General features: G+C 44.1%; 2 protein-coding genes across 2 annotated transcripts; both read left to right on the forward strand.

Annotated features, from left to right (window-relative positions):
* The first annotated feature begins 779 nt into the window (after positions 1–779).
* On the forward strand, positions 780–2,636 carry LOC129617772 (peroxisomal catalase-like). Its single transcript, XM_055532843.1, is given in 8 exon segments — positions 780–917; positions 965–1,229; positions 1,277–1,409; positions 1,460–1,585; positions 1,652–1,974; positions 2,023–2,175; positions 2,252–2,410; positions 2,413–2,636. Coding segments are annotated over 8 exon segments (1,521 nt in total).
* A 5,954-nt stretch (positions 2,637–8,590) lies between these two features.
* On the forward strand, positions 8,591–9,022 carry LOC129617773 (protein FAM136A-like). Its single transcript, XM_055532844.1, has one exon. The coding sequence runs from the start codon at positions 8,591–8,593 to the stop codon at positions 9,020–9,022; it is 432 nt and encodes a 143-aa protein (XP_055388819.1).
* Positions 9,023–15,000: the final 5,978 nt, after the last annotated feature.

The raw sequence follows: 15,000 nt of genomic DNA on the forward strand, positions 1-15,000 counted from the left end.
GAATTGATGAAGAGTGAACCGCTTCAATTTTAGCGTTGTAGAATCGCATGATGCTGTTCTGTGGCGCAAAGCAAGAAATTTAAGCGTGAATGTAGAGATGCCAGAAATTGGAGAAGTCGTCTACAAGCAGCCGATCCATTGGAGTTGTTATCTCTCCTAAATTTCTTTTATGCGTTGGAGGATGTTGGCATATGGATCCGAGAAAAGGAAATGTTATATCTGGCATTTGTTAAACTTGAATTTGAAAGGCTTAAGAAGATTGGCTTGCAGCAGAGTGGAACTTCCCAAGCAATGATTTGGGCGTCAACACACGTGTTGATTTCTAGAAGATGGTTGCTTGCAGAGATCCATCTGGTCTATTTGGACGCAATATTGGGAGTAGTGAAACAAATGTGTCTTGCTTTGATTCATGTGATTGCCATTCTTGGCGATTACATTTCATGAATTCAAAGGGATTTCTCTTCACAATCTGCTTTCTTCCATTAGTTCTCAGCGATTGTGGTCAAGTCCCGCTGCCAGGTGTGAAGACAGTGTCCATCTGCTAAAAATCTGAATATCTAGTTCTATTCTTGCTTCTTCTTTGTTCACTCATTTTGCACTATAGACCCAACGACAGCGAAGAGTGAGTTGAGTGAGACGCCAATGAGGCATATATTGCTCTCAACTTCTGTGATGCAGATAACCTGGACCGATAACAAAGTGCATGTACCTTGAGACAGCTACTGTAGACGCTTACAACAATAGAAAACTTACGCAGTTCCAGTATCTATAATCAGAGTATGGCATCTCAAGCCTCTCGATACGCAAAGTGGGAGTCTTCAAACAATGGAAATGGTCGCCGCTATATCACAACAACCTCTGGTGCCCCAGTTGACTCAAACCAGAACTCAATCACTTTGGGGCCGAAGGGTCCGATTGTACGTGGTCATAAAGCTCCAGCTCTTCTCACGTCATTCTCTTGCAGCTTCTTTCTGACTTCCATCTAATTGACAAGTTGGCGCATTTCGACAGAGAAAGGATTCCTGAGAGGGTTGTGCATGCGAAGGGTGCAGGAGCACACGGATACTTCGAAGTAACGCATGATATCACGCAATATACAAAAGCTAAAATGTTTGAGCGGATCGGAAAACGGACTCCTTGCTTCCTCCGCTTTTCGACCGTCGGTGGTGAAAAAGGATCCCAAGATACCGCGCGGGATCCTCGTGGGTATGCCATAAAATTCTACACAGGTAAGGATCGACTATGTCCCATCTTCTCCCCCAGTTTCTCGAATCAGAGGAGGGAAATTGGGACATGGTCGGAAACAATACTCCTATTTTCTTCATTCGGGATCCAGTGAAGTTCCCAGATTTTATCCACACTCAAAAGAAACACCCGCAGACGAATATTCCAGATGCAGACATGTTTTGGTAATTCAGATTTTAGTCTATCAGTATTTCTATCCATCCCTCCTTTCCAGGGATTTTCTATCGTTAGTTCCTGAATCAGTTCATCAGGTTACAATTCTGTTTTCCGACCGAGGAACGCCATACAGCTACCGTCACATGAACGGCTATGGTTCTCATACCTTCAAACTCATTAATCGGTAGGGAAAACGATTTCACTGAGCGCACCAGATTAATGCCATACCTTTCTTTCTCTCTTCTTCCAGGAATGGGGAAGTTCATTACTGCAAATTTCATTTTAAAACTGATCAAGGAATAAAGAACTTTACTGGGGAAGAAGCGCAAAAGATGGGAGCTCAGGATCCTGATTGGTCAACAAGAGATCTCTTTAATTCGATTCAAAAAGGAAACTATCCGTCTTGGAGTCTTTATCTTCAAATCATGTCACCCCAAGAAGCAGAGACATACCGATGGAATGTATTGGATGTCACCAAAGTGTGGCCTCATAAGGATCATCCATTGATTCCTGTTGGGAAACTTGTCCTTAATAGAAATCCAGATAACTATTTCGCTGATACTGAGCAGTCAGGTGAGTTGTTGTTGGCTCTGAGAGAAGGATTCTGTTAATGTCTTGCAGCGTTCGCTCCGGTGCATCTGGTCCCAGGAATTGAAGCATCTGAAGATAAAATGTTGCAAGGACGTCTCTTCAGTTATGCTGATACACATCGCCATCGTCTTGGTGGAAACTACCAACAAATCCCTATCAATGCCCCGTGGAATTGTCCGATGGGTAGGTTCACCCTCTCATTCAACATTTATAAATGCAAAGCTTGTTTGAATAAACCGTTCATTTGATTATAATTCAGGAAATTATAATACGCGAGATGGATTCGCCAATGTTGATGGAAATCGAGGATCAACTCCGAATTATGAACCAAATTCCATCATGGGAACTCCAGCACAAGCACCAGAATTCGCACCCGCTCCAGTTTATGCTTCTGGCCTCTCCGGCCGATATGATATCTCCTGACTGACGAGGATTTCGTTCAGCCTGGAAATTTGTATCGCAACGTGATGACAGAAACAGACCGTCAGCATCTCATCTCGAATATCTGTGGACATCTTAAAAATGCAAAACGAGAGATCCAGGAACGCATGGTTACTGTTTTTGCGAGATGTGATATGGATTACGGGAGAAGAGTCGCCAAGGGATTGGGACTTCCAGCACCAACAACTCCGTCGAAGTTATGAAGGTTCTGCGCTGCTAGACAATGTCATTTTTCCTGCTCTATACACTTACACATTATTTTTCAAAGTTAGAAGCATGTGGAAAAGTCTCAAAAAACATTTTTCTTATGCAATCAAACATTCAAAGAAAATTACTACTCAAATGGGTTCATCGTCCTTGCTTCTTCCCGCAAGATGTTGGGCTTGACTTCTAATGTATTTCCCTGCTGACTGAAAAAAGTTTTGTACTGCTCCCCCAGCTTGACCCGCAAGCTCGCTAGATTTTTGAGAGACCATCTGCCATCAAGAGCTTTCTCCCACTCATCGGACCGTGAAACTCACCTTGAGGGTCCCTTCAGTCTTTCCCCAAGCAGACTCAAGAGCCTCTTCAGTGTCTTCTGCAATATTATCCAATTTTTCCGTGGCAGTGATGCTTTCACTCAACGTTGGGATCAGACAGTCGCTCTGTTCTAGACATTTTTGCTGATTTTCAATCGAAGAATTACACAAAATAATCTGATTGCCTATCTCGCATGCGAACCAAATATTTTACGAGATGTTCATGATTGATTGCACTTCCTTTGAAATATCTATTTAGTGACAGACTTTCATTACAAACACCAACAATATCTAATCATTCTTCGTGACTTACACTCGTCTCTTACCCAACCTGCAAGAGTATTGCTGTTCAGGAGGCTGTGTTTCTATGGTTGTGACATTCGCACGAATCAACGCGCAAATGTGGAAGAGACCTTCATGTCGCGACATCTTTTTCTTCTTACCTCCAATCCTATTGGCCATCAGGTCCGGATGTCTGATGGTTGATTTTAAGGTGGCCGGATTTCAGATATTATGTCTTTAGCATCGAGGTCAAATTACGTTCACGGCATATCAGTGAGTTTCCTATTCCCTTTGTTCTTCATCTCCTTCTCTTTTTTCTCAGAACCGTTTTTGCTAGACAAATTTTTCACTCAGCTGTTATGCCTGCTGTCGAGTCCTCAGTTTCTCCAACGCTCATCAGCTCTTCAGATCCGCCTGGTGTCCCTGGGAGGGGTTCGCGCCAAAGAGGAAGAGGAGGAAGACGTTTTGATTTTAATCGGAATCCTCGTGGAGCCAAGCGAATCACTCCAGAAACCTTAAATTCTCCCATTCGCGAAAACACAGTTCATGTCTCAAATGGTGCTCCATCTGATTCAATTGAATCTTTTCAACAGAATGAATCGAAATCTCATGTTCACCAGGAATTTCCCCAGGAGTCTATTGCCCACACAGCCGGTCAAGGTTTTGTGAATTTTTCAAATGGAAATCGGCGATTCTTTGGTTCGTTTGCTGCAGATCGATCGTGTGCTGCAACGACGGATCTGCAGCCGATACTGGAACCATTGCTCAACGAAAGTAACGTCAGAATGCTATTTAGCATAAGAAAGAATTTTTTACAACCGAAAGAGAGTTCATCAACGCAGGCACAGGGGCGGCAAGATGGATTTCACCATCGTATCGAGTGGACTTTCTCCCCTTTTGCAGAACTCAGTTCAAGCATTCAAGATGCTTTGTCATGCCTGAAAGATACGCATCAAGGTATCTTACAACAACAACCGCTTTCAGTGAGGGCAGCTGGTCGCCATCGCAACAAAGAAGGCGCCATTCGTGTTGCGTGTCGAGATTTAATCGAACGTCTAGGAATGCCAACACTTATGGAACTTAACGAAGCGTATAAATATTTGCTTTGCGTCGAAAAGACGAAACGAAAAGTGACAATCGAAGAAAAATGGATCGTGAACAATGACAACAAAAACTACTGTTATCAAATTACATGCAAGGGCTCATTTAGACCTGCAGTAAGTAAAATGGGTCTTTACACATCATGTGTTGAGGATGTCGATGTATTGGTCGTTGTTCCAGATTTCGGTGTGTTCGATGTCAACGTCTTCTCTAGAAGCGCAAGTTAAATCAAGAGCTGAAGTGTGGAATAAATTGCAACTGCTTCCAACGGTAAGTTTTAATTCTTCAGTTTGATCGAAAATTCGGTTCCTTAGGAAGAAATGGTTTCTTGCTCTTCGTCAACAACCGCATCGCCGAATCTAGTTGAAAAAAGTCGAAATGCTGATCCGCCAGACATGTCCCAAGTCCAAGTCCCTGTGGATCTTCGTTCCAACGAGGTGGCTGACATCATCACTCGGACTCAAAGCATGATGAGTCGATTAGGAATTGATGAAGACTTGAAATATTCAGTGAAGGGTTCCGTTTTTCATTGTGAGTTGCGTTGGACGTTTACGGATGAAAGAGGGAATCCAAAGATTGCGGAAGCCTTCGGTGCTGGGCATTCAAAGAAGGCAGGATTAGCGCACGCACGAACAATAGTCCTGAGCTCCCTTGGCGTCGAAGAAGCTGTTCCAACTAGTGAAAGAGCAATTTGTCGTCGAATTCTTGAATTAATTTTAATGAAGGATCTCGGGGCTGCCGTACAACAAGCAATCTCCTTTATCGAAACTTCAAGTGCAGAGGGATGGAATTTGATTCTACCTCAATTATGGAGAGCAATTCTTGCGTCATATCAGGGAAGTCATGTTGAAAATGTAGTACGTGCTCTCGATCAGGTTGCCAATCATCGTAAGTAGTTTTTCTCAATTGCCCTACATAACGATCTTCCCTCTCCTAGCGACCAAGCCGCGGCTTCTTTCGGTCACTCTATGGGAAAGCTTGCTGGACGATTGTTGCGTATTGAGTGATGGCAGATTTGGGTCCCTTGCTCTGTCGCTCATCACGGGGGGTTCTTCGCACGACTATCTTGAGCAACCCAATCCTTCTAGTGGATACTTCCTACAACTGGACCCTTCGTACTTTCCGTCTGACGAAGCGAGAAGTTTCTTCCAGAATTATCGCATGATGCTTGCCCATGAATTTCGATCAGATGTTTCTCAACGTCTCACTGAATGTCGCCTGAATGAGGGGGAAGTTCCAAGATCTCTTATTGATGATTCAAAATGCGTTGAATTCGACGTCTTGAGTGTAGCCCCTCCGTTAATTCGCTTGCAAACGGGATTTCATCCAGGTGCGTCATTCACGATCATTCTCGGTTCTCTTGATAGACAAGTCTTTCCATTCCCTATTTCTATTCTCAGAGGTTGATCGATTTCTTCAGCAGTCGAATATTCGAGATGACGAATTGGTTCTTCTTCGTCCCCTCAATCAACGATTCGATCGACATTGTAGTTGGAACAAAGCATTTGCTGCTCGAGTGACAAGTATTAACATTCAAGAGGGAAGATTAGAATTGTCTCTCCGTCTTGTTACTGATGAGGCACTCGGCGAAACGTTAGGTCAGTCGTAGAACAACCACTCATCGGAAGAAATTGTTGTTGAACTGAATTCTCGCAGGCTCCCGTTCATTCATGCTTTACCCGCTGACAAGTTCTGTCAGCTATCAACGTATGGTCAACGCCTTGAAGGTGTTGTGTCTATCTAAATGGCCTGTTAATGAAAAGCGTCCCTTTATGGTCTTTTCTCCCGCAATGAAATATCTTTTGCTGAATCCTGACACCCCAGAAGCGAGACAAGTTGCACTGGGTATGTCTTTGAAAGTCAGACTATCATTGCATTGTTATTCTTAGGCGGTGACGTTCCTGCAGATTTTCTTGAGAAAATACGTCCGAGTGGCTTAACAACTCAGGCAGACAAAAAGATGCGAAGCCAGGGAAGCCAAGAAAATTTACAAGAGACCTCAGATCGAGTGAACGAGTTTCTAAGGAGTTACGAGAACGCTTCCTTGACCCCTCAACAGCGGTTAGCTCTCACATCAGCACTGACAAATCGCCTTACAATGATACAAGGTTTGTAATGCGGCTATTCGGTGATACTGGAGTGTCAAACGTTTTGGCTTTGTTGTGATTTTGTAGGGCCTCCTGGCACTGGAAAGACGCACGTCGCTTGTTCGCTGATTCGTGCGTGGAACAAACTTGACCGATTCCGCAAAATTCTTGTTGTTGCTGACTCAAATGTCGCGGCGGACAATTTGACTGCCGGATTGAGAAACAGCTTGCAAAGTGTCAGAATTGGCGCTGGCAGCGATATGGATGTCCAGGTCAGACGGACAACCGTGTGTCTTTGTTTCGAAAGACCTTTTGACAGGAGTTTGTTGGGAATGAAGGATCTGATTCAACCCTCTTCGACTCTGAGTACAATAAAGTGAAAGCCCACAAGCAAGAACGGCTCAAAATGATCCGAGCATTGATCGCTAGAAATGACGTTATCATCACGACCTGTATCGGGTTTGTAGAAACAGACAACATGCGAACCACACATCTCTTTATCAGATCGGGACATTTCCTCTTGAATACTTACAAGTTTGATCGCGTCGTTATTGATGAATGCGCTCAATCAACAGAACCAGCTAGTTTGGTAGCTCTCGCGAAAGGGTGCTCTAATCTTGTTTTGATTGGGGATTATCAACAACTTCCAGCGACGATTGTATCAAGGGAGGCCAACTCACGAGGTAACATAGATTTGTGTTGCTGAACTTTTACTTCACTCTTCAGGTTTGAGCGTCAGCCTTCTAGAGCGATTGGCATCTTCAAAAGTAGCAGATGTAATTCTTCTTGATGTTCAACGTCGAATGCATCCAAGTATTGCGGAGTTTCCGAATTTCCAGTTTTATCGAGGCAAAGTCAAGAATGCAGGTGAGAAACAGAACATCATGTCGAAAGCATTGACTCAATAAAAGAGATTACAACTTCCCCCTTTCATAGGAGTACAAGACAGTGAACGTCCAACCATTCCTGGATTCGTATTTCCCAATCCAGCTATACGGGTGTGCCTGATCAAACCGAAAAAGCTTGGAGTGGGAGAAAGTTCCGATGGCCCGTCAAAACTCAATGCGAAGTAAGATCTTCAACTTCATAGAGCTTCTAGTCTTGTTGCCCACGCGTTCATCCTCTTCTCTCCACTCGACCAACTCCCTCCAATTTCAACTTGCTTTTCGCCACTTCCCTTGACTCTCTTTTTCAGTGAAGCGTCGCTCATTCCACCAATTCTACGGTCTATTTTCGATCGAGGCAGTCTTGACCCGTCTGAAATCGGAATTCTAACTCCCTACAAGGCGCAAAAAAAAACTGATTCTTACGGTTCTCAAAAGCAAATTCGTAGGTGTTAGGATGCTGCCTTTCTTCTTTCATCTGTGATCACTTCTTTTAGACATCGTCACAGATCCACGGATTAGAAGTGGATACTGTAGACGGATTTCAAGGGAAAGAAAAAGAACTGATTATTTTCAGCGCTGTACGAGCGAACCCGAATGTAAGAGCACAAAATAGCGAATGCTTGTTGCTGTTCATAGTTCATATAACTGTTTGACTGCAAGCCTCAATGGGTGCATATTCAATGTTTGTTCCGATCAGGGAGATCTTGGATTTTTAGTTGATATGAGAAGAATGAATGTGATGCTTACCCGCGCGAAGAGAGGATTAATCGTTTTGGGAGACCCAGAAACTTTGAAGAACGAAAAGAAGAATTGGGCGTTGTGGCTAGAATGGATTGTTTCAAGGTAGAGATATATATATTGGAAGAAGTACTACACTTCATTCTTTACAGGCAAGGTGTTATTAGCACAGATCAGTTGAAAGACTACTTAGGAGTGATTCATCCGGATCCACGTAAAGCTGAAGATGCCGCTAGAATTGTTGCTGAAGGAAGAACGAAACATTTATGGCCAGAACTAATAGGGATGGCGGCAAATGAACGGGTTATCGCAAATTCAGTCCCTCCGAAACTCAATTACGCAGATGGAGAAGATGACATGGATGATGATCTGAGTGACGATGAAGATTGGTACGGAGATGGAAATGAGGCAGCTAGAGATCAGATCGCTGCGAAACAGGAGGACAAGTTTTTGTAGAGATTTTGTTGCACGTTTTTTCTGCTGGAGGGCCTACTAGCAACATGCGCCAGATTCGATTGAGGCACCCACCATTCTGAGCGCGACGATGTCGTTTCAAGATGCAGCCAGGGATTTCGAATCGAAGGTGGAAGGAATGATGAAAACGATTACAAAAGCGGTTCTTCCATTACAGAGAAAGTCCTACGAGTGTTGCGTTAAATGTTTCGACAACAGCAGGGAAGAGCTCGACACGATTGGAAAGTGTATTCAAGAGTGTCAAGCTCCCGCTGAAGCTTTTGGGGATCGATTAAGGCAGGAAATGCAAACGTTTCAGAATCAGATCAGTGGTTGCCAGCAATCTTGCCACAATAAATTTTCTATGGCATTTAGTGACGCTAAGGAAGAAGTCAAGAGAAATGAGATTCAGTCACACATGGAATCATGTGCAGTAACTTGCTTCTCAGATGTTGTTCCTCAACTTGATGAAATGAAACAAAGAATGCTACAACTTGTGACGAAGCAACTCCAACAACCTTAGCGTTGAAATTTTCTTGCTCTGCTTTTTTTCTCTGTTTTGAACGCTAAGCAGTGCACTGAATGGTCTACTGCTTGGCTTGTATACTTTTTGTTGCCATTTTTCAACAACGCACTCGCTGCATGTTTGTCGGCCCAGTACAAAACAGCAATTCCTGAGATGGACGATGAAGGTGTCGCCATTGGGGAAAACACCGAACCGAATAGAATTTACGGTGCAGATGCGAGTATTGCCGCGGTTCAAATTTCTTCGAGTTTCGAAGTCACACGCAATAATACAGAAAAAAGGTACGATTTGTTTGAATAGACGGTCGCGCTAATATCCCTGGTTCTCAGACAACTGTATCAACTTGCTCTTGTGAGTGAACATCGACCTTTCAATACCGACGATGCAGAACGCGCTCTACGGGCTGCTGAGTTTCGCCATTTCGTTGAAGGTGATCAGTATCTCGCAGCCCTTCCAATTATTGGAAGGCACACCACGATCGCGATGATGCAGAAAGCTAAGGATGAAGCAGGGGGAAGACCAAGATGGAAATCAAAGACTGAATACATGCTTTGCTGCATCGGCTACGCAGTTGGTCTCGGTACGCTACATCGTATTAATATCAATAACTTCCATTGATTATAGGAAATCTTTGGCGTTTTCCAATGCTGTGCTATGAGAATGGCGGAGGAGCTTTCCTAGTACCACATACACTGACAACCCTTGCACTAGGTCTTCCAATGTTTGTGATTGAACTTGGGTTAGTGTCTTCGGTCAATGCCTTGACGCTCTGACCAATTTTCCTAGGATTGGCCAAAAACAACAGTGCGGATTCATAAGAGTATGGCGAAACATCAATGGGAGATTATCTGGACTTGGTAATTCAACATTTATGGTGTAGTGGGTTTTGACTGCGCTTTCCTCCTTAAGGCTTGACTTCGGTCGGACTTGCTTCCATCTGTGCGGTGTATTATAATGTTATCGTGGCATGGGCGCTATTCTATTTATTCAATTCCTTCAAAGTAATTTCTCCGCCATTTGTAGCTGGCCTTAGTTGCTGTCCTTTCCAGGGTGTCTCCGCGTTTTTTGATAGGCAACTCTCCCATGGGCAGTTGGTGGGCTTGACGCGGCGGACTCTGCGAGGAAGTTCTGGTGAGTCCTTCATTCAGTAAAGATTGTCCCTTACAGATCTTTCAGGCTCGAGGTTGTTCTCAACAAGTCATCCGAGATGAAAGCTTTCAACGGGTTTGCAGATATGAATCAAGGACTCTTAGTTTGCTTGACCTTGGCGTGGATTGGAGTTTATTTCTCTGTATCGCGAGGTTCAGCATCAGGCGGAACAGTTTTGTATGTCACTGCTCTTCTTCCATACATCGGCCTTCTGATCCTCTTCATTCGCGGAGTGACACTCTCTGGAGCTGGTAAGTGGTTCGGTGTTAAGCAGTGATCGACCTTTCCGTGTCTCTTAGCTGAAGGCATCAGTTATTTTTTTAAACCCAAGTGGGACAAATTGTACGACCCGCATGTCTGGGCTGTTGCTGGAAGTCAAATATTTTATTCGTTGGGAATTGGATGGGGATCTTTAGTGAATTTCGCGTCATTCAATCCAAGTCGAAATAATGTAAGACAGACATTGATTCCTATTTTTGAAACAATCATTCTAATGTGTTTCAGTTTATTCATGATACATACGTTGTTATTGCGACAAACTATTTCACATCTATTTTTGCTGGTACGCGTTGCAACAGTATCGTTGGGGTTCTAATTACAACTCTCATCAGGTGTTGTTGTCTTTTCTCTTATTGGATACATGGCCAACATGACAGGGATGTCCATTGATGAAGTTGCAAAAGCAGGAAGTGGCCTCGTCTTCGTTGTTTATCCTGCCGGTAATGTCCTTCAACATTTGTGTCTCTATTGGGCTTTTCAGGCCTAGCAACTCTTCCGGTTGCCCAATTCTTCTCAGTTGTGTTTTTCATTGTCTTGATCTGCCTTGGCGTCTCTTCTGAGTTTGCGATGGTTGAAGTCATTCTCACATCAATGATTGAGGCTTCATTCTTCAAGCATCTTCAAAAGGAGGCGTTGGCTGGATTCGTGTGTCTGTTCTTCTGGATGTTTGGTGTCGGATTATTGACACCGTCAGGGGTCTACTTTGTTGATTTGATAGATGCCTTTGTTGGAAGCATTGCCCTCTACGTTGTTGCCCTCCTTGAAGTGTTTGCCGTTCTGGTGTGGTATGGACTCGATCGTTTCTCAGATGATTGTTTTGAAATGACAGGTACGACATCCGGCTTCCGTTCCGTTGCTTCATTTTCGTTCCATAGGGCGTCGACTAAGTCGTGGAATGCGAATAATGATGAAATTTGGTTTGCCATTTTGTCTCGTATCTGTCATCTTGTCAGCTCTTATTTCCTTTACTTGTAAGAGACATCCATCTTTCGTGGCTACTCTCTCCTCCACAGGGCCAACATCCGTCAACCTGAATCTCGTGACGGTCTCACGCCAACCTCCTACCGGCCTTGGGTGTGAATCCAACTGCACAACAGCTCTTCATGGCGTCTGCGACACCACGTGGAATTTTTGTCGGTGCAATCCTGGATGGCAAGGGATCAGTTGTGACGAAAAACTCGAAAATACGACAGGTACAACTCGAATGAGATAAAGGCTCATTGATTGCTTCAGAGCGCGGCTGTCCTGAGAATTGTGCGGATAGGGGAATTTGCAATCGAGTTTTAGGAACCTGTACTTGTTTTGCTGGTTTTGAAGGGGCTTCGTGTCAAGGAGAAAAGTACTCAACGTACGTTTATTTCGAATGTCCTTTGGGACCCCATCTTGTCCAAAATGGTCGTCCCAACTCTTTTTCAGTGGTTGGCCGCTCTGGGGTCACGCTTTGGGATGGACGATTGCCTTAGTGACACTTATTCCAATCCCCCTTGTTATGGTTCACAAAGCAGTGAGGCGAAACATCAAGAGAGGAATTGACGAGAAACCTCATCAGTCTCATCACATTTACGGTGAGTTTTATTGTCGAACGTTTGGATGTCGGTTGTTGCAGGACCGAATGTTCCCGTCGAAGGGATTGATGAGGATGAGAGCAGCGGAGACGAACAAGAAGGATTTGCGAGAACGATTGGTAGAAGAGTTGAAACAGAGAAGTTTGATGGAATTTCAACAACAACAACAACGTACGTCGATGATTGGGTCGATTGGACCCCAACTTCCAATCAAAGTAAAATCGAGTTGGCAACGAATCCATCTCAAATTGAGTTGAGTGATCAAGAAAAACATCAGGAATAAATTCCGTCTATTCAAAATAGATATTTGTGAAACACAGATGGGAGTTTTTGATGATGAGCCAGTGATGATGCACAAAAACAGCTTCAATAATGTATCAATCATAAATTGGTTTCTAGCCTCGAGTTGACTGAAATGACGGACGTTCCGCTCTTTGATTGCCTCGAGTTTTTCCTCGTCCGTGCTGAGGTTGAGCGATTTTATGCCCTCGCAGCAGATTTGTTCTTTTATCAGATCGAAATTCTTGTTCCACGTTCTCCTTCACATGACGCCCCTCTAACAGAAATTAGGGAGGTATAATGCTGTTCCGTGGTTCCAACAACAGAGTGTTTGACTGACCGAATTGTGCGAGATGACGGCAATGGAACGCCCGACCACTAAAATACTTTGTGAGGGAAATCATGAAATTGTCGTCACACCACCACCCTCATGAATAGCTTTCCGTTTGTGCCGTTCCTATCACAATGGGAGTGCACAAGCCATGAAAAATAGCATCACGCGATACGGACAAAAATAAAAAAAAAGCACATCCGGGAAAAAATTCGCTCAAAAATATGCGATGAAGAAGACGCTACCAGTTCATTTTCGATCTGACACTGCAACAGAACGAGTGGTGAAAGGGGGCAGCAGATCGAAGCTCCGCAATACCGAGCGCTCGTGTTTGGCGCGGAGGACCGCCTGGCGTGTTAATGCGCTAATTTGACGATCCAGCAGCTGAAAAAGGAAAAATGATCAACCCTTCGAATTTGCATCTTACTTCAACTTCAACGTGAGAGGGTCCCAACAATTCAATCAGAATGTCTCGATGGCGTCGCGCTGAGTCTAGAGCGCGTTTTGTTTCTCCAGACGCCAAATATTGAATTGAGAGTTCGGTTTCCAGCTAAATGGAAGAGAGATCAATTACTAGCACGGACCTTATTTGACACTCACCGATGCTATTGTATAGAGGGAGGCGGTTTTTGTTCTTCTCATTGATGCGGCCATTTCAGAAGTTGCGAAAAGGAGAAACAGGATTCGATCAGCTTCCGCTAACATCGGAGATCCTGGAGAGGCAAGTCCAGACGCTGGAAGGCTTGCAAGCATTTCTCTGATATCCTTTTGAGTTTTCTCGCTGAAATCGTCCAAAGGAACGTGTGGAGCTTGTTGCTGTAGAACACTTAGAAGAGTGATTGATGTCAGGGCTGTTTTGGCTGACTGAATAAGTAAGCCAGGTAGAATAGGAGATCTGTAAGTCACGCCTGTCCATAGTTTTGCGAGAGCAATGGCCTTTTCAAGAGCGTCCTTGCATTGATTCAATTGATGTAGTTGGATGAGTAATTGCTGGGAGGGAGGAATGGAAGCTGCAACAAACTGTGATGCTGCATCTGGTGCTGAGATGATTGCTAGGGACAGTTTTGCATACATCGTGTAGATGCTGATGAGATGTGGGTGATCAGGACCGTAGAGCTTCTCAAACAAGATAACGACTTTCTGCAAATACAGCGAGGCTGCAAGAACATCCCCAAGACTCATCAGAACATATGAAGTGCAGCATTGACTAATCAACACTTCTCTACAGACAGAAAAATCAGAACCTGCATTCGTGCTTCAAGCCACTTACTTTGACACCGGGTAGTTCATTTGGTGTAAGATCTGCACACAGTGCTGATGGCATTCAAAGGCTACTTCGAATAAATCAAGTGCATGAGCAACAACACCCGATGAAAAAAGAATCCCCGTCACTGAAGATGTCCCTTGGTCTGACTTTGACACTGGAATGAACTGGCAAATGTCATCCGCAGATACAAGCTCAGCCTTCGTTTGCTTGGGTGGAGTCCTATTTCTCGTAACGTCGCCATTCACGTTACCGTTACGCTTACGAGAAACGCCAGCTACCCCATTGAGAATATTCCTTGGAATTGGCGAGCTCTTCATCATCAGAGCTTCAAATGAACATTGCGCTGCTGGATCTAATTCTTCTTGTCCATTTTTCATCATCTTAACGAGTGCCATTGGAGACAGTTGAATTCCAACTTTATGGCAAATTGTTCGAATGATCGGAAACCGTTGATGAATGACATGAAGATAAGAATCAGGAGATTGCAAGTCGCAGTAATTGAAATGGATTCTAGCCCTCCGATTAATCTTCTTCCAAAACTGAGTTCGATTAGGAAGTGGATTGTCCAAAATCAAGCCATCGAGCTCTAGACAAGGCTGTTGAACTTCCGATGAGGACAGCAGAACGTTGAACAAGTAAGCAGTGACTTGCGCCAAACATCCAATTGGGTACTGCACTAAAACACTATTGAATTCGTGTATAATACAGCGCGCAAGAAGGTCACGCTCAAGAACTTCGACGACAAGGGGAAACTCGATCGCATCTTTATTTTCATCGTCGACATCTTCTACTCTATCAACGGCTCCATTTCGCGTTTCATTGAACCTTCTCTTGAGCTCTTTGATCACCACTCCCAGATAACGTACATTCAATCCAAATGCATGGAAGAGTTGACTGATAGATGCGCTCTCTAGAGGGCAATCATCCATCGTACCAACAAGATGATCAACAAGCCTCGGAAGAGCGACACTCTTAACATAAGTTGCAAGGTTCTGAAGTTGGAGAAGATCTGCACGGCGAGACTCCCAATCTTCAACGAGATCTACGCATAGATTTGAAATGTTAGGATTGAACAGCAACGGGATTTCAAGTGGGATTCCTTGCG

The sequence above is a fragment of the Condylostylus longicornis genome, unplaced genomic scaffold (assembly GCF_029603195.1).
Source record: "Condylostylus longicornis isolate FDR11 unplaced genomic scaffold, ASM2960319v2 ptg000632l, whole genome shotgun sequence".
NCBI classification, from domain to species: domain Eukaryota; kingdom Metazoa; phylum Arthropoda; class Insecta; order Diptera; family Dolichopodidae; genus Condylostylus; species Condylostylus longicornis.

Excerpts from the sequence above, each read along its gene's own strand:
- LOC129617773 (XM_055532844.1), top strand. The coding sequence starts at position 8,591 with ATGTCGTTTCAAGATGCAGCCAGGGATTTCGAATCGAAGGTGGAAGGA.